This window comes from Mirounga leonina, unplaced genomic scaffold (genome assembly GCF_011800145.1).
Source record: "Mirounga leonina isolate KUSES-001 unplaced genomic scaffold, KU_Mleo_1.0 Mir_154, whole genome shotgun sequence".
NCBI classification, from domain to species: domain Eukaryota; kingdom Metazoa; phylum Chordata; class Mammalia; order Carnivora; family Phocidae; genus Mirounga; species Mirounga leonina.
In genome coordinates, this window is record NW_023270389.1 from 5,083,949 (window position 1) to 5,108,107 (window position 24,159).

The 24,159-nt window shown below is 43.4% G+C and overlaps 2 protein-coding genes across 3 annotated transcripts; both read left to right on the forward strand.

Annotated features, from left to right (window-relative positions):
• The first annotated feature begins 303 nt into the window (after positions 1-303).
• Positions 304-17,199, forward strand: SLAMF7 (SLAM family member 7). 2 transcript variants are annotated; one of them, XM_035009950.1, is made up of 7 exons: positions 304-391; positions 10,116-10,445; positions 11,723-11,995; positions 12,207-12,323; positions 13,269-13,372; positions 14,765-14,827; positions 15,838-17,199. In XM_035009950.1, exons 1-7 carry the CDS (start codon positions 337-339, stop codon positions 15,907-15,909), a joined length of 1,014 nt encoding a protein of 337 aa, XP_034865841.1. In that variant the 5' UTR covers positions 304-336; the 3' UTR covers positions 15,910-17,199. The 2 variants fall into 2 exon arrangements, with proteins under 2 accessions (XP_034865841.1, XP_034865842.1); XM_035009951.1 differs by lacking the exon at positions 10,116-10,445 and having other exon boundaries at positions 309-391.
• Positions 17,200-20,813: 3,614 nt separating this feature from the next.
• Positions 20,814-21,058, forward strand: LOC118013638 (thymosin beta-4-like). The gene has a single exon (XM_035009498.1). The coding sequence runs from the start codon at positions 20,874-20,876 to the stop codon at positions 21,006-21,008; it is 135 nt and encodes a 44-aa protein (XP_034865389.1). The 5' UTR covers positions 20,814-20,873; the 3' UTR covers positions 21,009-21,058.
• The last annotated feature ends 3,101 nt before the right edge of the window (positions 21,059-24,159 follow it).

The window sequence follows — 24,159 nt, forward strand, 5'->3', positions numbered from 1 at the left end:
TTCCATTTCCTGTGTTCTGAGTATCTGAGAGGTCATATAATGTAGCAGAAAAGACTGACCATATGGCCTTGATCAATCCCTAGCATCTCTGAGCCAATGTTTCCTTATCTGTAAAATGGGGGGCTTCATCACTTTTGGGATTCAATTCATTTTTTCCATCCTTTTTTGACTACCTACAATTAACAAGTGAGATAAACATTGGAAAAAATTATAGACAGTTCATTCTCACTTTTCATTTCATGACCCCTCCTACTTTTACAAATGCTAGCTGGGGAAGAGATGTGAGCACCACAAGAGGAAGTAGTTCATTTTAGTGACTGACATCCAGAGAACAACATGCTTGGTCCCCCAGCATGCTTCATCCTCATCCTTCTCCTCTGCCAGCTCATAGGTGAGTCCATATTCTCCTGTTCTCCTGACTGCCTTCTCCATCCTGAGGTATACCTCTAGGCTTCTGGGTCCACTCTGGGACTCTGGCCCAACTCAGGGAGCTCTGCCACTTCATTTAATATATTTTTGTAATCTGTGGTTTCTAAATCAGAGGACAGGAAGAAACTAGAAGGAGAGGAGAAAGAATGAATCTGGGGACAGCCTCCCCCTCTGACTGTCCCAGGGAAGGAAGGGCTGAAAGAAGGGGTGTTGGGTAGTAGAATGACCTGTGTTCTAATCCAGATTCTGTCATGAATTAAATAAAGAATGTTATCTTCCCCAGGACTTAGCCCTCCTTCCCCTTGAGGGCAACTTTAAAATCAAAATGAGATCATACAGGTGTATATTTATTTATTTATAAATATACATTTTAAATATTTCTACTTAAACATATTTATAAGTATATATTTAGAAGTGTATTAGAAAATATTTAGAAAAATATTTTAAATGATTATGCATGACAACAATATTAGTAGAAGGAAACATTTGAATTTTCTCTCTTAACTGAGCAATTCAATCAGTCTCTACTTAGAAAACCAGCTCACACTGTAGGTACTTTATGTCTAATACCATGAAGGACTGAGGACTTTTCTGTTCCTGTCACAAGGATTCTGGTCTTTGAAGATTTTACTATCCTCAGGGCTCTCAGAAAGGACCTGGAGCCCCATAAGTTAGAAATATCTCTCTGGTCATCAAACTCATGGGGTACCACCATGAAGTCTCCCTCTGAGGACTTGGCTGGTATGTTTATATGTGCCCCAGCCTGCCTGAAGTGACCTGCCCAAGACCCCACAGTCAGTCAGTGCTCCCAATCCTTTCCTCCCCACCACCTGGCCTCACTAAGTTTCAGCAGACTGTTGCTCTCCTAAAGTTCACTAGAATGTTGCATATTTAGGAAGCACCTGGTTCTAAGCAGGTGGTCCTAGAATAGGTTTTCACTTTAAAAACCACTCCCTGAATAGAAATAGTGATCAGAAGTGGAACTTGAAGGTGAATTGGGGGAGCACACCGCAGAGCTTTTCAAAACCCCAGGTGTCCATCTGAAACCTGAACTGTGGGCAGCAGGGTACATGTGTGTGCCCTGCTCCAGGAGGCTGTGGACAGCCTGTGTGGTACATTGCCCATGCCTGAAAGGAGTCCAAAATTGTCCTTTATCTTTTCTTTATTGTGTCTCTATTGTGTTTCTGAAGAGCTTAAAGAAAGTGGGGGGGGGGGGGGCAGCGCCAGGGTGGTTCAGTTGGTTAAGCAACTGCCTTTGGCTCAGGTCATGATCCTGGAGTCCCGGGGTCGAGTCCTGCATCGGGCTCCCTGCTCGGCAGGGAGTCTGCTTCTCCCTCTGACCCTCCCCCTTCTCATGTGCTCTCTCTCTCATTCTCTCTCTGTCAAATAAATAAATGAAATCTTAAAAAAAAAAAGAAAGTATAGGGGGTGAGAGATGGGAAGGGGTGATGGGGCGGAGGCTTAGGGACTCCTCTTCCATCAGGGAGGCTTTGACTCTATACAGCAATTTACATGTCCGATTCTGCATAAGATTTCGTTTCATAAAAGCAAACTCCTGCTTAAGAAAGAAAAAACCAATTTTGGAAACTACTGCTCCTTACCCAACTTCCCCTTAATTAATGTACCACAGAAAGAGAATTTTAAATCAGTGTCAAGACTGATACACATGGAACAAAGGTTTGCAAACCTCCCAATATGCCACATGCCTTTGCCAATACTCCAGCCCTAAACCGCCACATTCACATTCAAGTTCCCTACTGCTCTGCCCCTCACTCATCTCCCCCTACTCCCTCTTAAGCTCTTCAGAAACACACTGAGGCAGTGCTACAGATCTCAGGGGTGTTGGGGGCATAGCTTGGGAAGCCCTGCCTTAGGAGTCCTGGCTCCACTGACTTAGAGCATATCACCATGACCCTTGGAGCATCAGTCTCCTCATTGTGAAGTAGGATGGGACTAAGTAGTCCCTAAGACCTCTCCCAGCTCTAAGATGCTCTGGTTTCCATGAAGAGGTTGCTACGATATGCTGGTACATTCTAATGGAGGCACTGCATCCTGGGACAGATGCTTGGGGACCACGCCAGCAAGCAGGAGGTGACCTTTACATCCTCCCCTACCTTGAAGTTTTCCTCCTTGGTACCATCCCTTAATTCTGGCTGTACTGATGATGTCCCTTCCTCTTAATCTAGCTCCTTTCCTCCACTCAACTCTTGAGTCTTGTGGGGGAGCAGGTGAAAGGGAGGAGGTGATAACCCAGAGGAAAAGGAGGTGACAAAGGGGAGGAGCTGTTTACTTTCCTGTTATGAAGGGCATCTTAGGGTTGACTCTTTTGATTCCAAAATATCTGAGTCTCGGCCAGGACAGAAGACAGAAGGTCTCCTGCTCCAGCTCCCTCCACCTCCAAAGGCAGGTTGGCAGGGAATGCTTGCTGCAGGAGATCTCACCATGCATGGTGACCGGACATAGTGTTTTGCTGTGAATTAGCCGGTGAATGGTCTATAGGCATTAGGTTCCAGACCACCTTCTGAAAAGCTCATCCTGCTGAGAAGCCATCCAGAGAAGTTTTGGGAAATCTATTTCTCACTTCTAGCCATCCTTGAGGAAATGAGAATTAAAAATGAGAAGCCTTCTCAAGGCCTGTTTCATAACACTGCTCCTCGCCCTTCCCTCCCACCTCCTACTCTGTGGTGGAAGGCTCTGTACTTCTCAAAATGCTTTCAAATCCATATTCACCTTTCATCCACCCCAAGTCCTGGCAAATAAAGGTTATTTTTCTCTTTGAGAGTTGAGACTCTCACTCAACTCAACATTATAACTCAAAGTGGTAAATAACAAGGCAGTAGTAGAAAGAATGCAATCCTCCGACACAAAAGAACCAACCAGCTTCTCCTCCCACATCCACCACTTCCCAATTTGGGACTTTGGGGAAATCATTCAGCATCTTGGAGCCCCAGTGTCCTCATCCATAAAATGGAGCTTAATTAACCTCTATCTAATGGAGTTACTTTGAGGATAAAAACGTGATGCCCTTTAAACCAGTTTATGAGCTAAGGAGTGACACCAAGTGTTTGTTGCTTATTACAGAGGAACCAGAATGAACCCAGGTCTTCTGACTCCCAGTTAGGCCAGAGCACCACCTCTTTACACTGTTCCATGCTGCCTGGCAGGAGAGGCCATCCCCGCCCCTCCTTGGGTGCAATCCCAGAGCCTACCACCAGGTAATCTGGAACCTAATGCCTGTAGACCAATTATTGGTCTACAAATGGTATGTCCAATCATCACCCAGGAGAATAACTCCTTCTGGGGAATTTAAAATGGAAAAAGAAGTGACATTTGTGGTGGAATTTCGGGGGGTAGGTGTGGTGAAAGAGGTGGAGACTTGTTCAGGGAAGGGCTTTGAACTAGGTTTTATAGGTCTTGAATATGATTTGGATGGGCAGAGAGAAGGATAAAGCACAAACAAAAATGTGAGGTACAAAGGACACTGGGGGTCAGGTGAGGGAGGAGACCTGGCTGCTTGTCTGGTGATAGCAAGTGGTCCCCAGCTTCATATCTTCCCACAGCATCATATGGTCATCTTGCCCTTGGAGCAAAACCCCAGGGTTTCTCAGATAAGTCAGCCCAGGTCATGTGATACTGCTGAACTAATTACCATGCCAGAGGAAGGCTACCACTTGAACTGGGTTCCTGTCAGTCTTACCTGACACACTTGGCTGCTATAAAATGAGGAAAGGATGAAGTGGATGCAGAAAAGGCAAGTTAGGACATTCACTACACTGATCTAGGTGGGAGGGTAGATGAGTTTCATGAGGTCCAATCCTCCTAGGCTTTGTAGGTGGGTGTTAGTAGCCACTCATTCTCTAGAGTCTTTCAATTTTACAGATGACGTTCAATCTCTGTATTGTAGGTTCCCCAAGTGCCTACTACATCCCCTTTCATAACCCATACAGCCACTTATTTAATGGCTATCTCCTCACTCCATGAGTACAAGGGTCAGGATTGTATCCCTCCCTAGTTATATCCTCAGCTCCTAGACAGTGCGTGGCACAAATATGGAACTAAATAAATTCTTGCTAGAGGAAAGAATGACTGAATTAAGAAAACATGACCTATGGGCGCCTGGGTGGCTCAGTTGGTTAAGCGACTGCCTTCGGCTCAGGTCATGATCCTGGAGTCCCGGGATCGAGTCCCGCATCGGGCTCCCTGCTCAGCGGGGGGTCTGCTTCTCCCTCTGACCCTCTTCCCTCTTGTGCTGTCTCTCATTCTCTCTCTCAAATAAATAAAATCTTTAAAAAAAAAGAAAGAAAACATGACCTACATAGGCAAAGTAAAACTTGGTGAGACTGCTGCAGGTGGAAAAGCCATCACAGAATGCGGAACTTCAGGTCAGTTTTGGATAGCTGAGAGAAGTCTCTTGTTTCTGGATCCCTTTTCACAGTCAACTATGGGAAACTCTTTCCACAGAAGAGGAAACAAAACTGGCTAGCACTCATTAACCCCTCCCCTTATCGTCTGAACTCACACTTGGGGAATGGCATGGAGCTACTTTCCTCTTTCATGACCCCTCTATTCATCCTATAGATATAATTAAGATAGAAACAATATACTCCCTCTAGGCTTGTGTTGACAATTTGTACTGTGTCATCTTCCAATTTCATCCTAACAAGAAGCAATGAATTTGGAGACATTTTTTAATATCCTCACACAAAATTCACCTGTCTTGGCATTCACACAGAGAATATTGCACCACATGTCTGAAGAAGTGAAAAGAATGATTACCCATGTCTAAATGTGTGCACACATGCTATAGTACTAAAGTAACATCCTTGCAGTTGGCCACCTCCCCAGTTTAAACATCTCCCCCAAACCTTGTGTGAAAATCCAGGGTCACACCTATGTGGAGCCAAGTGATAACCAATCTTTATTTGACTGCAAAATATTCACCTTATTGTTGAAGTAAAAGGATGCAAACATTAGATGATCAGTCAAAAATTCAAACTGACACTGACTTTGTAGCATGTACTGCGACTATTTTGACACCGTTGAAATTATCAAAGACAGAGCAACTGGAAACCATCCTGCTTTAGTATTTAGGGATGCAGGGGAGCAGCTTTTTGAAAAATCAGATTACTTAACAGAATGATTTAATAAAGACTTGAGAGATCCATAGTATATATGCACTGACTGATGGGGGTGAGGAGGCAGAAATGTTCGAAAACAGGAATCAGCCCCTCAAAAAGGCATTTACCCAGGGGGAGAAGCCAGTACTTTTGGAGACAAATTTAGCAAAAAAAAAAGTTAGTTAAGATCCCAAAACTGTAGGGGCGCCCAGGTGGCTCAATTAAGCGGCTACCTTTGGCTTGGGTTTTGATTGCGGAGTCCTGGGATTGAGCCCTGCATCTGGCTCCCTGCTCAGCCAGGAGATTGCTTCTCCCTCTGCCCCTTCCCCTGCTCATGCATGTGCACTCTCTCTTTCAAATAAATAGATAAAAATCTTTAAATTAAAAAAAAAATCCCAAAACTGTAATCAAGGGACTAGGTCAACATTTTATAACATCAGGATTCCCTTTCTCTGGAGCACTGGTAGAGCACTTGTGCTTAAAAGAAGGTCACCTCCGGGTTCCTGGGTGGCTCAGTCGGTGAAGCATCTGCCTTGGGCTCAGGTTATGATCCCAGGGTCCTGGGATCGAGGCCCACGTCAGGCTCGCTGCTCAGCGGGGAGCCTGCTTCTTCCTCTGCTTCTGCCTGCCCCTATGTCTGCCTCTCTGCCTACTTGTGCTTTCTCTCTATATATCAAATAAATAAATAAAATCTTTAAAAAAGAAAGAAAGGAAGGAAGAAAGAGAGAGAAAGAAAGAAAGGTCACCAAAGGACATGAAGGGGAAATTGGATTCTGTGAGACACAAGGGCTTCAGAATTGACACCTGAGCCCTCACTGCTGAAAGGGAGGGAGGGAGAGGGCTGGAGCGGGCACAAGGCTCCAGGGCCTTCAAACTGAGCCATAGTGGAAACACCCCAGCCTCCGGAGAGAGAGTGACATTGAGTTAAATCCTCAAATCATCACTTACTAGCTTTGTGCCTTTGGACAAGTTACTTAGGTTTTTTTGAATCTCAGTTTTCTCATCAATCAGGAGTTAACAAACTCGCTGTAAAGGGTCAAATAGTAAATGTTTTAGTCTTTGCAGGCAATATAATCTCTGTTGCAACTACTCAACTCAGCCTTTGTAGTGAAAAAGCAGCAATAGATAATATGTAAATGAAAGAACATGGCTGTGTCCTGGGGCACCTGGCTGGCTCAGTTAGTTGGGCATCCTATTCTTGGTTTCAGCTCGGGTCATGATCTCAGGGTTATGGGATAGAGCCCCTCAACAGGCTCTGCACTCAGCACAGAGTCTGCTTGTCCCTCTCCCTCCCCCTCTGTTCCTCCCTATCCCAGCTCTCTCGCTCTTTCTAAAATAAATAAATAAATAAATAAAATTTAAAAAAAAAAAGAACATGGCTGGCTGTGTCCAAATAAAATTTGATTTACCAAAATACACAGCAGGCCACATTTGGCCCATGGACTGTATAGGTTGCTGATCCCTGTGTAAAAGGATCAAAATTCCTAGTTTCCAGGATTGCTTTAGGTATTAGGCGTAATCTCTACAATAAATGTTGGCACAGAATCAACCCTGATGCATAGTAACTATATTGGGAACTATTTCTGGAGTAGTTGAGTTTTGGGGTTTTTTTTAAAGATTTTCTTTACTTATTTGACAGAGAGAGACTCAGCAAGAGAGGGAACACAAGCAGGGGGAGTGGGAGAAGGAGAAGCAGGCTTCCTGTGGAGCAGGGAGCCCGATGAAGGGCTCAATCCCAGGACTCTGGGATCATGACCTGAGCCAAAGGCAGACGCCCAACAACTGAGCCACCCAGGTGCCCCGAAGTAGTTGAGTTTTAACAGGGACTATAGAAATAAATCTCTAGTGAAGCAATTTTAGATATCTGGATAGGCCAATACAGGAATTTGTCTCTTGCTAGAAGGGGAATGAGTTGCATCAGTGCCAGGGTGGTAGAAAATATGATTATAAGACTCAACACCAAAAAACCCAAATAATCCAATTAAAAATGGACAGAGAACCAGAATAGACACTTTTCCGAAGAAGACATACAGATGACCAACAAACACATGAAAAGATGCTCAACATCACTCATTATCAGGGAAATGCAAATCAACCACAATGAGATACCAGCTCATACCAGACAGAATGGTTAGTATCAAAAAGACTATAACAAGTGTTGGCAAGAGTACGGAGAAAAGGCAATCCTAGCACGCTGTTGGTGGGAATGTAAATTGGTGTAGCCACTGTAGAAAACAGTACGCAGTTTTCTCAAAAAGTTAAAAATAGAAATACCCTATGATCCAGTATTTCTGCCACTGGGTATTTACCCAAAGGAAACAAAGACAGTAATTCAAAAAGATATATGCACCCCTGTGTTTATTACAGCATCATGTATAATAGCCAATATATGGAAGCAGCCCACGTGTCTCTCAATAGGTGAAGGGATAAAGAAGATGTGGTATATATACACAATGGAATATTACTCAGCTACCACAAGGAATGAAATCTTGTCATTTCCAACAACATGGATGGACCCAGGGGGTATCATGCTATGTGAAATAAGTCAGGCAGAGAAAGATAAATACCATATGATTTTACTCATATGTGGAGTCTAAAACAAAGAAACAAAAACAGAAACAGACTCATAAATACAGAAAACAAACTGGTGGTTGCCAGACGGAAGAAGGGGTGAAGGGATGAGTGAAATAGGTGAAGAAGATGAAGAGGTACAAACCTCCAGCTATAAGATAAATAAGTCACAGAGATGAAAAGTACAGCACAGGGAATAGAGTCAATAATGTTGTAATAACAGTATGGTAGCTACACTTATCATGGTGAACACTGCATAATGTATAGGTTGAATTACTATGTTGTACGCCTAAAACTAATATAATTATTGTATGTCAACTATATTTCAATTAAAAAAAATATGGTAACAGATCAAGCTTTGACATGAAGTAGAACCTGGATGCTTGGTCAATCGCACAGAGCCAATTAGACACAATGTCCAGGGCCCACAATAGTTTGAATTTCTTTCAGAATCAGAAGAAAAATAAATATAATAATAATAATTAATATGTAATAATGAATGCAGCTGGCATTACATTCATTTTTATACCAATGCAGTCATAAAACATAATTTTTAATATTTTTTTATGGATGAAGGACCAACTAAGGCAAAAGTGAATACAGCCTACAAAAGTCATAGTGCAGCCCAGCAGCTGCCTCATTATAATACAACTGTCAGGAGCCTATAGCTTGTTGCTTTGTTAGATTTTAAAAAGATTTTCCTGGGGCACCTGGCTGGCTCTGTTGGGGGAGTGTGTGATTCTTGATCTCAGGGTTGTGAGTTTGAGCCCTACATTGGGTGTAGAAATGACTTAAAAAGATTTTCCTTGTTTCTTCTTTTTTGTGCTTTCCATGATGGAATTAATAAAATTTCTCTTAGACATTTCAGCATGATGCATTATGTTAAGAGGTAGAAGGGAAAATAACTGGGTTTTGTACTTGTATGGAGAACAGCTTTAAGAAGACTTGGGTTCTGGTTTTAGTTTTGCCACTATTTGTGATCCCTTGAATACTTTCTCTCAATCTCTGTTGTTTGTTTTTCTCATTTGTAAGCGATGATGGATGGGGCCTTGATCCTGTGGGTACTGATGTGGTCTCTGCCTCTTACTGACTGTGTACTTCTAAATTTCCTTTCTGCTCTGTGCTATCCCAAGTCTGTCCCTCAGATCTTAACAGGTAGAAGACTCATTCCCCACACTTGTTCACTGGAAATGCCCCGTGGGCCACTTCTGGAAGCTTTTTCCACAGCCGTTCTTAACTGTTTTCCACCTGGAACCACATAACCAGTGGTGGTTGTTTATAAGTCATACTTTTTGAGGTGAACTAAGATTGTGGTGACACAAAAACTTCTTGGGGAAGTGAACCCCTACTACAACTCCTAGTAGTTAGGGGTGAGCATCATGAGTCAGTCTAGGCATACTGTAGAGCGTCCAGTGCTCTTTGGCCTTTCCACTCAAGGACACTGAAATTAAAGTGAATGAGAACCTCACTTGGGGATGATTTCGCACTCTAATCTATCATAAAACAGAAGATGAAACACCCGCAAGCTTCCCAGCTATTGTTATCATTAAGAACTTAGAGCTCCCTTCCCAGTGTCCCGATCTCTGCTTGAGAACCACTGCCCCTATGCCAGGCAAGCTGCTGCTTCTGCATCTGCATCAAAGTCAGCTCTCCAGGAGCAATCTGGGAGTCCAAAGGGAGGATTGGACAGTAACCTCCCCACTTGTCCCCTAACAGGAACTTGTCCAAGATGGAGCTGGGCCTCATGACCTACCTCAGAGAATGGTCTTTCCAGCCTGAGGTCTCTGGAAAGGGGTGGGTTCACCTGCAGTCCCTCCTTTCAGGCAAAGCATTCTGACCTCAATGCCTTTGTGTGAGTGAGGTTTCAAAGGGCTTCCCAGGGGCTGGTTGGGTTGGCCCCAGAGGGTTTCTTGGGACCTTCCCAGGACCCAAAACAGGTGAGTAATTGGTGGCAAGGGCAGGGACTTAGGTTTATTTTATGGTTCTCTGTGTCTGCAGGGCCAGCAACCTCTGGAGCTCTGAAAGAACTGGTTGGTGACCTTGGTGGGTCTGTGACTTTCCCTCTGAAGTTCCCAGGAATTCAGATTGATAGCCTTGTCTGGATCTTCAACACAACCCCTCTCATCACCATAGAGCCAAAAACAGACAAACAAGCCAATGTCATAGTGACCCAGAGTCATAACAAGGAAAGGCTGGACTTCCTACATGGAAACTATTCCCTGAAGCTCAGCAAACTGGATAAGAGTGACTCGGGTGATTACCGCGTGGTGATATACAGTTCTTCCCTCAAAGACCCCTTCATCCAGCGGTATGGGCTGCGTGTCTATGGTGAGCAGAATTAGTTCCAAAGGTGGATGACTGCCTTCATAAAGTGGTAAACTCTCTGATATTGGAGATGTTCAAGCAAAGGTTGGATAAACATTTGGCAAGAATGTGGAAGAGGGAACTCCTGCATGGATGAAGTAAATGTAGCTCACCCCTCAGGCCCCTTCCTACTCAAAGATTCTGCAAGAGGCAGTGTAGTGTAGAGGATGGGTGATAGGGGAAGCAGTGATCACACAAGTCAAATGCTGGCTTCTCTACCTACTAACTGCATGGCCTTAGCCAGGTTACTTAAGCTCCGTGAAATTTCATTTCCATACCTTTAATGGGGAGGAAGGTGATACCTATCTTAGAAAGATTATTGTGTATAAACATCAATTATACCTCTTTCCCTACAGATTCCAACCAATTGAAAAATCCACACAAGAATCAAAAGGAAGATAAAAATATCAGCTTTATTTTTTCTGGTGAAGCTAGATAGGAGAAATATTTTCCCCCAAAGTCTAGACCTTGGAGCCCATTCAGGGAAGATGAACTTACAAAACAATTACTCAGCCAATTACAATAGCTGCCTTACTCACTGAGCTGTAGGATCAGGGACAACCAGAGATGGGCCTCCAGGTTTGCCCTTAAGAGTTAGGCCATGTACCTTGATCCAGGTGTGTCCTCCATATAGACATAGTTGAAAGGAACAGAGGGTATGCAGTCAAACTAGCTGGGGGTGGGAAAGAAGGGCAAACCACATTTAGACAGCAATCTTAACAGCTCAAAATAGAGAGAGGTAATAAAGAAGTGATGTTGGATGTCAGACTCTTTCCATCTCATCAATGAACCAATTGCTCATCCTCTCAGGGAGAACAATGAGCACGAGAAAGAGAGGAGGGCCAGAAATAGTATTCCCATACTATTCTCTCCTGGAGAGTAAAGTGAAAGTCTCTTCAAGGAAGCCTGAAGACAGAGGAATAGGGAGCCTCTAAAAAAGATAAAATTAGCTCACATCTAAAATGCATCTAGCATAAGGCTGGCCATATAGCTTTGCTTCGAAAATGGCAGCTGCATTCTTGTTGAATTATTATTATTATTTCTGTTGTTACTGTTGTTTTTATATAACTAGGAAAGCCGACCTAGACAGTTCTCTTTCCCAGATAAGAATGAGAATTCTGCTATGAATTGCTTCTTCCTCTCCACTCTGCAGCAACCCCAGAGAATCAGGTCCAAGCTTTACAAGAATAATTCAGAAAAGGCATAGTTTCCACTCTTGGTTGTCCATTTCTCTTTTGCAGAGCACCTGTCAAAGCCCAAAGTTACCATGGGTCTGCAGAACAATGAGAATGGCACCTGTGTGACTAATTTGACATGCTTCATGGACCAGGGAGGAGAGGATGTGACCTACAGTTGGGAGTCCGTGGGGCAGGCAGCCAATGAGTCCCATAATGGCCCCATCCTCTCTATATCCTGGAGGCTGGGAGAAAAGGGCATGACCTTCATCTGTGTGGCCAGGAACCCCATCAGCAGCAATTCTTCAAACCCCATCTTTGCCTGGAAGCTCTGTGAAGGTAACGGTCTCTCCTCTCTCTCCAGGAGCCTCTGTCTCAGGACCTATACCTTCTTCAGCTCCTGGTCCCCATGGGAACAGCCCATGAAGACTGGAGGCCCCTGGGAAGTCACCAGACTGGGAGGAAGGCGGCAATTGCTCCACAAGTTGGGTCATTTTCCCTAGCTGACTCTTCTCCCTTCCCTGTGCCTCTACCCATTCTCTCATTAAAGGTGCTGCTGATGACTCAGAATCCTCCATGGTCCTGTATGTCCTGGGGGTGCTCTTCCTGTTCAGTGCCTTTGCCCTGGTGCCAGTTATTCTAATTATGCGAAGAGAAAGAAGAAAAGGTAGAGCATGCACTATTTTTGCCTTCAGCCTCATTCATGCATTTGCTCCCTCATTTCTTCAACAAACATATGTTGAACTGTGTGCTGGAATTGGTACTAGGCACTAAGGATACAGAAATGAAGAGGCCATATTCTGTGTACTCAAGGAGAACACAATCATCTTGCACTCCTTAATTCTGGAGTAAGAGAGTGCTTGAGTCCATAACTTATCTTCTAAGTCCAAAGTCCTCCTAGTTCCCTCTCCAGTGCTCACCCCTTTCTTTCCCCCAAGAGCAACTTACTGGTGTGATCCTCCTACTGACACAAGCCTTACACTGCTGACTCTGTTCCTCAGACCTGGGAGGTGATGGCTTCCAACTCTGAGGTCCCATACACCAACACACTCCAGTCAGCCCTTCCAATCCCTATCCCTGGTTAGAGACCCCAAACCATACCCAGTCCTCCTCATTGGATCAACTCCAGAGACCTCTCTTTCCTCCCCACCTCAGTCTAGACACACTCTTCCTGGAGAAGGCTACCTCTGTCTCTCCATGCCAAACCCCATGCTCTGCATCCCTAAACCCTCCTACTGATTTTTTCTTCTCAGTTCCCCGATACTGTCCATGTGGAGTGTTGGGGAGGGACCTAAGCATCAGTTGTGTATAAATTGTAGGTGTTAAGATCTTTCCTCCCTCTTGAAAGCACTCTGAAAGTGTCTCTGACTTTCTCTGCTTCCCCTTTGGCTGCCTTGGTCCACAAATTGGGAAGTGAAGAAACCAGGGTAAACAGTTCATTATGGGATTTCCCTGGGTGTAGCACGGAAAGTCCCATGTCCCAGAAACCAGCATGGTGATCAGTTGTAGGGAAACCAGCATGGTCACCCTAAGTGGGTCTTCCAGGGGGTAGGCTGGTGGGGGTGGTGAATCAAAGGAGGGTCAGCTCTGATTCTCTCCCACCTGGTTTCAGAGTCCATTGAAGAGAAGAAGGGAATAGATACTCATCAGGAAGTTCTTAACTACTACCCCTCTTCTGGAGAGACTCCAGTGTATGACACAATCACCTGCGTTAATGTGAGTCCTTTCCCATCTTTCCTGGGACCTGATCTTCCTCTCTAAGGCCCTCCTTACTTTAGCTGAGATTTCTCTGTGGACTTGGGCAACATGGAATATGAGGATGTATAGCCCTTGAAACTCAACACACCTGTGTCTCCTTAAGTCCTTATGAATACTTTCTCATGCAGGAGTCAGTGACCTCTTGTTCTGAGCCCCTGGTTCTGACCCGGCCAGTAACGCTCACTCTGTGACCTGTGGAATCCTCGCTTCCCTTCACAGCTCACAAGGGCCACTCAACAGGCCAAATTCCTTTTGCAAAGCACAGCAGGTAGGGAAGTGTGACTTTGGCCTGATGTTTGAGTTACGGTGTCAGAACACTGGCTATAGAGATGCCTTTTCCATCAGAAGGCTCAGGGGCCCACAATTTCAGAAGGCTCTAGGCCCACACTCAAGGCTTTCTAGGCGTGGGTCACCAGGCTGAGGTAAACAAACACATTGTCAATTCAAAGGAAACTCTTTGAAAAGAAGATGATAAGAATAAAGTTTAAAGAAACTCAAATAATAAGACAATTTGGAGACATGACCTAGATAGACAACTTTGAAAGGCCGCCAGGAATCACTGTAGTCCCACCTGGGCTAGTTCCTTAGAGGCCATAGAGCACTTTTCCCCATTGGCCCATTTAGTGAAGAAATAAAAGCACTTTGGGGCCTCAGAATGCCAGCTTCAGTGCAGCCCTTGGTGTTTCAGGTTGCATCTTCCTGTGTTTACCTACAACTTTCCTGAGAGGAGATGTTACACTTTCTTTTGAAGCTGTTAGTGTCCTGAGAGCTCCTTTCTGCTTCACAGGAGAGACTGCTCTGGGCTCCACACAGCCTGGCTTATGTCAAAATCGATTGCTTTATCACCATCCTCCTTCTTCTCTGCTCAAGACACACTCCCAGGAGACCAAAGGACTGTCCTGGGTGTTCAGGAAGAAACTTCACTGACCCAGGACACTTTTCTCCAGCCTGGAAGTTGTTTTTGCTATTGCTGTCATTGTAGTTTTATTGTTTTGACCCATCGGTCATCCTCATATATTTGCTCCAATGGCCCTTTAAGCTAATAGAAAAGTTTACTTGCAACATTAGCAACATTACTTCAAATTATCCTTCAATCACCTTAGGCTGCTCCTAGCTCATGGGACTTCTATATCTTATACATTTTTAAATTTATTTAAACACAACAAGGTTTAAAAATCAGGCAATTGCTTCTTGCACTCACCAACAAGAGCTCCTCCCTCTTCCCCATTCCTGGTCCAGAACCTCTCTTCCTTCTTGCCCTTCCTCCTACCTCTGCTTTCCCTTCTGGATTCTGGGTGTCTCTTTGGGCTTGTCTAGGTGACCCTATGATTTTTTTTCTCTTTTTAATAGAATACTATTCCAGAAGAAAATCCAGTAAATACACTTTATTCCTCTGTGCAAATACCTCAAAAGGTAAGAAGCTTTAGAGCTGAGATTCACCTTACTTGTCTCATTCTTTTTTTTTTTTTTTAAGATTTTATTTATTTATTTGAGACAGAGAGAATGAGAGAGAGAGAGAGCACATGAGAGGGGGGAGGGTCGGAGGGAGAAGCAGACTCCCCGCTGAGCAGGGAGCCCGATGCGGGACTCAATCCCGGGACTCCAGGATCATGACCTGAGCCGAAGGCAGTCGCTTAACCAACTGAGCCACCCAGGCGCCCTACTTGTCTCATTATTTTTCCTGGTTCAAGCTTAGCTGAAAATGTCTTGGGCCCCAGTGTTCTTGTATTCTCTGATATTAAAAGTTTTCCCAGTCCATCCCCATTCCCTTTGCTTAGGGTTACACAAGAATATATGGAATAAATGAGAATTATGTTTTAGGAGTTGAATGGAGTAATATGGAACAAATAGAGAGGGAGAGAGGTTCTAGGTAGGGATGATCAAGAAAATCAGTAGGATCCTGAGGATTTGGATGGAGAAAAGTCCATGGCTTGGGCTGTGCCTCAGAGGGGAGGGATTGCTGGGGAGACAACTCCAGCTTGCTTCTGAGCCACCAGTAAGCTGGAGGCAGGAGAGATTTCTGTTACTTTTCTTTGGTCTAGCTATGTTACATATGGTTTGCACCCTCTCCCCAGTCAAACTACTAACATGCTAAGCTTTAAAGCTTATTCCTTCATGTTTCACACCTGGCAGAAGCAGTGAGACCTTCTTATCTCCCCTCTCAGCCAGGTCAGAAAAGATGAGAATGAGCAAAACAGTTTGCATAGTAGTAGGAAAGTAATAGGATTATTGGAAGTAAAGTTCAGTTCATTAAGCATTCAGCAAAGTATATGTGGTTTAACCTTTAGTAATGGTTTCTCTATAGCGAGAGGTTTGGGTTGGGTGACCTTGGCAAGGAAGGGTGTCCGGGATGGTGGGGTCTTCTGGTGGGATCCTGCACCTTCCCACCTCCAACAATCTGCATCTTTGTATCTGCCTAACAGATGGAGAAACCCCACTCGCCACCCACAACATCAGACACACCAAGGTTATTTGCCTATGAGAATGTCATCTAAACAGCAGTGCATCCCTTCTGCCTCGCCTCAAAGAAAATTAAAAAAAAATCACTGAATTGACCAGAAATATTGAGGAAGAATAAAGAACACTGACTTCCTTCCAGAATAACTATCTTCTATGCTCCTTCAGATTTGAGTGCCTAATTCCATCTTCTCCTGAGAAATCTCCTCAAACCCCAAATGTGTAACTATCCCTTCCTGGAAATATTATTGTGAATTTATCAGCCAGCCCCAAGCAAGAGGCTTAGAAGTATCTCTATTGAAATGTACATGTACTGTCCATCATATGAATGACAACTCCCATTCCAGAGCTTGGAGATCAAGACTAGACGGAGAGTCTGGTGGCCAAAAGAGTGAGAACATAGGAACGGCAGATATTTCCAGAAAAAGCAGATGTAGCAGCCAGAAATGGATTCATTAACCAACTCATTACCTATGTGCCTGGCACTGTGCTGAGCTTACATTGATTTTGCTCAGGTGTGCTCTCTGCTCTCATGAAATTGGTTCCTCATGAATGACTTCTGTGAGCATTAGCAGCAGATCTGACCACGAATTCCCAATAACCAGAGTCAGGTGTGGAGCCATAGGACTTGGGAGCCAAAGGGCATAAGGACAGAGAAGCCAGGCAGAAGACTGGGTTTGGCTGGATGGATACTCCAAAGTGTGCCTGACCTGAAGACAAGAACCATGGCCTCAGCTTCATTTACACTCTGTGCTGCAGGTGAGAAGCCAGGGCCATAGGGCCTGTTCAGAAGTCCATTTCAATGGAGAACTAAACCTGAAGACACATTTAGAAGCTATTATAAAAGACTTGGAATTAGGGTGATCATGTGTAAATATTTAAAGTTGCATGATTCATTCAACTCATATTTATTGAGGATATCTGCCAGGTCAGTCTGGCAAATAAAATAGACATAATGCCTGCCTCCCTTTTTAGAGTTTACCTTTTTAATGAAATGAAAAACATGGGCCGGAGGATGGTTGCTTTTGATATGTTTCTGGACACATCTTGAGTGAAGATATTGGGAAGGGATCTGATGCCCCAGATCTGAGGGGTGTAAACTGTCAAATGACAAAGCTAAAACAGTTTTGTTTGAAGTCCTTTATTCAAAAGAAAGTAACCCATGGATTGGGGGAGCTCAGTGACTCAGAAGTGGCATAGTCTTCTCAAAGGGTTTCAGGCAAGACCAAGTTTTACAAAGCATTAGAAGGGGCAACATGGAAACAGGGCACAATTGGTTAGGAGGGTGGAGATTTCCTGAGTAAGGTGAACGTCCCAAAAACGGGTGAGTTTTCTAAGACACCCTTCTCCCACCGCTATCCACATCTCACAACCTCTTGCAAGGAGCTGGTTGCTTTCATGCAAAGTAAAGTTTTTCATTACATAAAAAATGAAGAATCAGCCCTTAAAAGAGAGGTGGCTGGTGTAGGGGAGGAGAAATTGTCCCTTCTTTCTTTCTAGGTTCTTTAGCTGGTATAATAATTAGATTGACAGGGTGCCTGGGTGGCTCAGTTGTTAAGCATCTGCCTTCGGCTCAGGTAATGATCCCAGGGTCCTGGGATCGAGCCCCGCATCGGGCTCCCTGCTTCATAGGAAGCCTGCTTCTCCCTCTCCCACTCTCCCTGCTTGTGTTCCCTCTCTTGCTGTGTCTCTCTCTGTCAAATAAATAAAATCTTTAAAAAAAAGAGAGAAAAACCAGTCAAGCAACTGAGGCCTTTATACCATTCTGAGCTAAGGAAAGGGGTAGGGGTAGGGGTCTGAGGTTTCAAAGGGGAGGAAGGCGATTCACAGGAGGATGAGAAGAGCAAATGTTTTGTATACAGTGTTTGCCCTGCCATGCAGATAATCTCTCAGATGAAAACATTACCTCTGGTAGTGGCTCTCTTTCTGGTACAGGCCTCCTTTCTAAATTTTATCAGGTAATTAATGGAGAAGCAAAAAACTTCTGAGTCTGCTGGGTCTTGATTGACTTCAGTTCAAAATAATCCACATGCCAAAGTGTGGGTGATGTATTTTGGGGTGGTATATTCTGCTGCCCTTCAATGGTGTTAAAAAACAATTAACAAAAAGTAGGTAATACAAACAAATTTTATTAAACACTTAGTGAAGTGAGCAGTCTCCATTTGGAGATGTGCAAAATGGGGAAGAAGGCTGGAAGACTTTATAATATAAAGAATAAAGAATGAGGAAGAGAAAAATAGAAAATATCTGAATGACTAGAGCCACAAAATCAGATTCATTTGGAGTGAAAAGGTCCCAAGTTGGCTTGGCATTTGGAGATTAGTTGACTGGAAATACCACTGGGTTTCTGATCAAACAGAGCATTTGCAGGGACACAAAAGTCATCCAAGTTTCGGTTTGCTTACGTGGCACCTTGGACAGAAGTGGTCCATCTTGGACCTAGAAATTTATCTCAACACTGATTCATAGCAAAGGGGGCAGGAAGAGTGGGAGAAATGGGAATTTATTTTCCTCCATGTTGAAAGAACTTAAAAACAATGCTTCCTGGGCAAGAATGGGATTAAGAATCATATTGTCTTTTTTTTTTTTTAAGATTTTATTTATTTATTTGAGAGAGAGAGAATGAGAGACAGAGAGCCTGAGAGGGAGGAGGGTCAGAGGGAGAAGCAGACTCCCCGCCGAGCAGGGAGCCCGACGCGGGACTCGATCCCGGGACTCCAGGATCATGACCTGAGCCGAAGGCAGTCGCTCAACCAACTGAGCCACCCAGGCGCCCATAAATAAAATCTTTAAAAAAAAAAGATACCATTAGATTTACATACAAAAATATGCATTACTTTGCCATTTGTTAGAGTGATATTCTGGAAACTACCTAAGACTCTAACCACAGGGAAAGGTGAAGTGAACACAGACATGAGAAATTATGGATTATAAAGCTAGAAAATGTAATGACTTTGAAGGGTAGTTGACTGTGCCACCCCGAAATATGCCTCTTAAGCATAGAGATTGTTCAGTTGATTATTTTAAAGAAACAACAGATGCAGAAGAAGATCCTTTGTCCCTTTCGTAAGGGACAATTACATTTACAAAGGAAATCTCCATATGTACAGGTGTCTCCCTCCTATACCAGGCAGAGAAGGATGACTCTGAATTACAAAAGAATCTCATCAGTGGAGGAGGCACCAACTTAAATCTACATGACAACTACACCTTTGCTGTACTTTTCCTGATAACTTCCCATAAAAAGCTTCCCCCTCAAAACATCTTTCTTTTGCCTTTAGCTGAAGATGGTATTTAAGACGGTGGCTTGGGCCATTTGGGGGAGTTTTACTCAGTTTTCAGGGTATCTCCCATGTATACAGGAGGTATACATGTTATTAAACTTCTGGGTTTTTTTTTTTTTTCTCTTGTTCATCTTTTGTTACAGGAGGTGGAGGGTCTCAGCCACAGAATCTAGAAAGGTATAGGGAAGATTATTTTCCCTCCTCTACAATATCACAAGTGAAGCAAAGTAGAAAGTGAAATCTAATGTGCTGTATGATTACAACTACGTTTTAAAAACACCAATGCAAGGAAAAACTTAGAAGAAAAAATATCAAAATATTAATGCTGGTTTTTGTGGGGCAGGTGATATCTTAAGTGGCTTGGTTTTCTTCTGCTTGTCTTAATTTTCCAAAAGTTCTTTAATGAGAAAGGATGTATTACACAATGGAGTGGAAGAAATTTTAAATAAGTGTTCGGTGAGTATAAAGAGGTGTGACCCACTGTGAGGAGTTCAGGGAAAATTCTGAGACCCCCCATCTTGGGGGTGGGAGGTGTGCAGTGGGGGAGGACGGAAAGTGCCTCTTCCAAGTGAGAATGAGGTGAGAAGAAGAGAGAAGCCCCTAGAATGTGATGATCAGAGGAAAAGATTAGTCTGCCTCAGAGTGGGTGGTTTGAGGTTGGGGGAGCTTCAGAGCAGACAAAGATTGGGAGGGGATACTAACGACTGCCAGGGTTTAGAATGAATCTGTGCCCCACCCCCTCTCCTTTAAGCCAGTCCAAATGGTGAAATAATTAGAATTAGCTCCCCTTCCCTCTTTAAACCAGTGACAAAATCAAGCCCAGGAGTACCCCAAAAGATCTGGAGTCTGGACTCTCAGGAAGAACTTTCCCAAATCCATGTGCAGAAAAAGGCTTCACCTCATGAGCTCAACCAGCAGGTAAAGGAAACCACTAGCTTGTTAGGGCAGGAAACCACATTTCACGTCAAAATCCATCAAATGCAGCACCCAAAGCTGTGTGGTTTGGGGTTTATGAGCTGCTAATACAGCTCATAAATACAGAATCCTTGGTGAGGGAGAAAAGAAGGTGTCTGTACCATGTCAGGCAGGTATTCACTCAACCATGCACGCATTCATTACTTACGCATTCAGCAAGATTTATTGAGCACCACTAAGTACCAGACACTGTGCTGAACACAGAAAACAGAGCAGTGACCAGAAGTCTCTGTCCTTGGGGTGTTTAATTCTAATGACAGAGGCTGTGGTATTGAGAGATAATAAGAAATATAGATTTGGTTTTCCTCCAATTTTCCTTCCACACATCTCCTAAAATCCCTGGCATCTTCAAAGAGATAAGTATCTTTTTGTATGCTAATGAGGTGGCAGGTGAGCTGGTTGCCAGGAGAACCAACAAAATGATTAGAGGGTTGGAACTTCAGCCCTATTTTCCCCAAATTCCCTACCTCTTACCCCCAACATCCAAGGGCGGGAGAGAGGCTAGAGATAAAGTTCTGTCACCAATGTCTAATGATGAACCAGTCATGCCCACATAATGATACCTCCATAAAAAGACCCCAACCAGAGGGGTCAGAGAGCTTCCAGACTGGTGAGCACATGAAGGTGCTAGGAGGGTGGTACACATAGAGAGGGCACAGAAGTTCCACACCCGATTCGGCAGCGGCCACTGAGCAGAGGGGACTTCACTTGCACGCGCACCTCGCTCCGCTTCCTCTGCAACCATGTCTGGCAAACCCAATATGGCTGAGATTGAGAAATTCGATAAGTCGAAATTGAAGAAGACAGAAACACAAGAGAAAAATCCACTGCCTTCAAAAGAAACGATTGAACAGGAGAAGCAAGCAGGCGAATCCTAATGAGGCGCGCGCCGCCAATATGCTCTGTACATTCCACAAGCATTTCCTTCTTTTACTTCTTTTAGCTGTTTAACTTCATAAGATGCAAAGAGGTTGGATCAAGTTTAAATGACTGTGCTGCCCCTTTTCACATCAAAGAATCTGAACTACTGACCAGGAACGCCAAGCCTCCTTTCCATCTGCCTGTCTGGCTGGCAGGGAAGGAAAATAACTTGTATGCTGGTGAAGGAAGAAGCTGGGTGGGACGACCAGTAAAAACTAAGTTGGTCCAAGGTATCTGGCAGGCTGTACAATGCAGTTTAATCAGAGTGCCATTTTTTTCTTTGTATGATTTTAATTACTGGAATGCACAATTTTTAAATATAGAAATAAAAAGTTTAAAATGTGAAGAAAAAAAAAGAAGTTCCACACCCCTTCCTATATACTTTCCCCTGTCCATTTCTTCCATTTGACTATTCCTGAGATGTTTCCTTTTATAATAAACCAGTAATGTAGTAGGTGAACTGTTTTTCCGTAGCTCTGTGAGGCATTTTAGCAAATTATTGACCCCCAGGAGACAGTTGTGGAGTCCTTAGACTATACTGGGTTGGTCAGAAGTATGGCAGGCCCAGACTTACAATAGGCCTCTGAGGTGGGAGCGGTCTTTTGGAACTGAGCCCTTCACTTGTGAGATCTGGCACTAACTCTAAGTAAATAGGATCAAGTTTTCATTGAATTGTAGGACACCTAGCTGGTGTTGGAGAATTGGTTGGTGTGGGGGGTGGAAAGCCACACATTTTGTGTCAGATAAGTTCACTTTGAGTAGAAAAGAACAGAGAAGTCTTCCTTTAGTTGGTGCAGTAGAGAGAGAAAAGAGTTTCCTTTTTAGAGGCCAACAATCAAATTATTCTCCAAATACCACGGCAGCAGCGATGACTTGTTTTAAAAAAAAAAAAAAAAAAGACGCATGGTGCAAGGGTAACCTATAATGGGGGCTGTTGCCAGTATTAGGGAAGGCTTCTCCCACACAGTGATGATTGAGCAGAGATCTACAGGTGAGTAGGAGCTCCTCACAGGAAAGGAGAGCTTAATCAGAGGGCAGAGCCTGTGCAAAGACTCTGGACATGGTGAGACCTGAAAGGAAGAAAGTCAGTTGTCTGGACCAGAGGAGTTGTGCTTTTAGAATTTCAGTGACTGCAGCAGGAGAAACCCATTACAGAGGGTCAAGCAAACTACTTAGATGCAAGCAAACTACTTAGAAGATGTTGGGAAGAAGAATTTCCTCTGCTCTTCAAGATCCTTCTAGCTGGACTAAGAATCAAATTGACATAAGACAGATTAACAGGAGAAAATCAGATTTAATTTTGTACAAATTAAATCCACATTCATGGAAATTCCAAAGACAGTCTGGCAAAATGGGGTATATATGTCATCTTGAAATAAGGAGAAGGGGATAGGGGCCTAGGACTTCAAAGGGAAGGAAGTCAATTCCCAGGAAGATGAAAAAGAGTAAATGGTAAAAATAAGTGTTTGCTGGGCCATACAGAAAAATGGGACATAGAGAGGAATTTTAACAGAATTTGCTAAGTTCCTCCCTGTCTGCCACCTCTAGTTCATATTATAGTATAGTTATCTATGCTTGTCTTCCTGGAGCTGGTCCTCTGTCTAAATTCTTGGGGCTGGGGCTTGTCAAAGCTTCTTCCTCCCTGAGTCTTTTGGGCCTTGACTGTTTTGAGCTCAGCATAATCGGAATGCCAAAGTGGCTGCCTGAGGGATGGCCTGACAACAGAAATTTCAAGATAAGAATTCCATTTCCTTCCTCCTCTATCAAAAGCAGAAAGAAACCACCCACCCCCCACACACACACACAACGGTATAGATCCCAAATTATTATGAAATCTGATAGTTCTTGGATCTTTAAGAAAAAATGTTCTCAACTCCCATCCATTAGTTATTCATGCATTCAAAAAATATTGAAATATCTACTATAAGCCAAGCACTCTATCGCCATCTGAATTTACGTTGTAAACTAAACAGATAGAGCTCTTGTCCCCATGGAGCTAAATATCTTGTGGGGGAGACAGAAGGTAAGCAAAAAAAAAAACAAAAAAACCAACAAATAAATATATATTTACAAATTGTGATAATTTGACAAAATTGACTTGGGTAAAATGATTATGAATAAGAGGAAAGATTTGCATAAATAAGGTGGTCAAAAGGCTGTTCCAAGGAGAAGAAATTTAAGTTCAGTCTGGGCCCTCTTATCCCATGTACTTCAATGTTAACAGAAGATGAATACGTATGTTCATAACACTTAATTACCTCACAAACCTTCTTATGTTTCAAACGTGCCACTTTTCTTTTTTTTTTTTTTTTTAAGATTTTATTCATTTAACGGAGAGAGAGAGCATAAGCAGGGGGAGTGGCAGGCAGAGGGAGAGGGAGAAGCAAGCTCCCCGCAGAGCAGGGCTCTGGGATCATGACCTGAGCTGAAGGTAGACACTTAACCAACTGAGCCACCCAGGCGCCCCACAAATGTGCAACTTTTCTTATATGAATAAGCCCTCTTTTCTTTCTGAACACTTTAAAACATTATTAAATAAAACATAAACAGGTTATTTTAAACAGAAGGTATGTAGCAGTTTCTTGGTGATTTTGAACTGTTTGCAAATGAAATAGTGCCGGAGATCAGCTCCAGCCGGGGTGGGTCTCTCATAGGAAAGGACGGCATTGGCGAATGAGGAGACACAGACACAGGATCAGGTTGCAAGCATCTCCTCCTGACAGCCTCAGAGGAACTTTATTTATATGTTAGGATATTTTTGTTTCTCCATACTTTCGTAACATGCAATTATGGTTTTTTTACAATTGATTGAGATGATCTTAGATCATTTTTTGGATCACAGACATAGCCTTCTTTCATTTTTCCTTTGTAATGATTAACATGACCTTTATCGATTTCCGCTTATTGGCTTTCGCTAAAGCTAAAAAACAGTACGCAAAGAGAAAGGTGATAGACAGAGCGCGACCGTCTTGTTATTTTGTTTTATAGAAACGAATTCTTCATGGAATTAGTTTCATTATGATTGCTTAGATAGGCGTAACTAAGATGAGTAGTCACTTTATCATGAAACCCCAGAAATATTCCCACAATTATAAAGATTGCCATAAA

Bases quoted from the DNA above. Each gene is read 5' to 3' on its own strand.
- SLAMF7 (XM_035009950.1), top strand. From the start codon at position 337: ATGCTTGGTCCCCCAGCATGCTTCATCCTCATCCTTCTCCTCTGCCAG. The intron at 392-10,115 runs GTGAGTCCATAT...CTGTGTCTGCAG, and splicing joins TCTCCTCTGCCAGCTCATAG to GGCCAGCAACCTCTGGAGCT. The intron at 14,828-15,837 runs GTAAGAAGCTTT...TCTGCCTAACAG, and splicing joins CTGTGCAAATACCTCAAAAG to ATGGAGAAACCCCACTCGCC.
- LOC118013638 (XM_035009498.1), top strand. From the start codon at position 20,874: ATGTCTGGCAAACCCAATATGGCTGAGATTGAGAAATTCGATAAGTCG.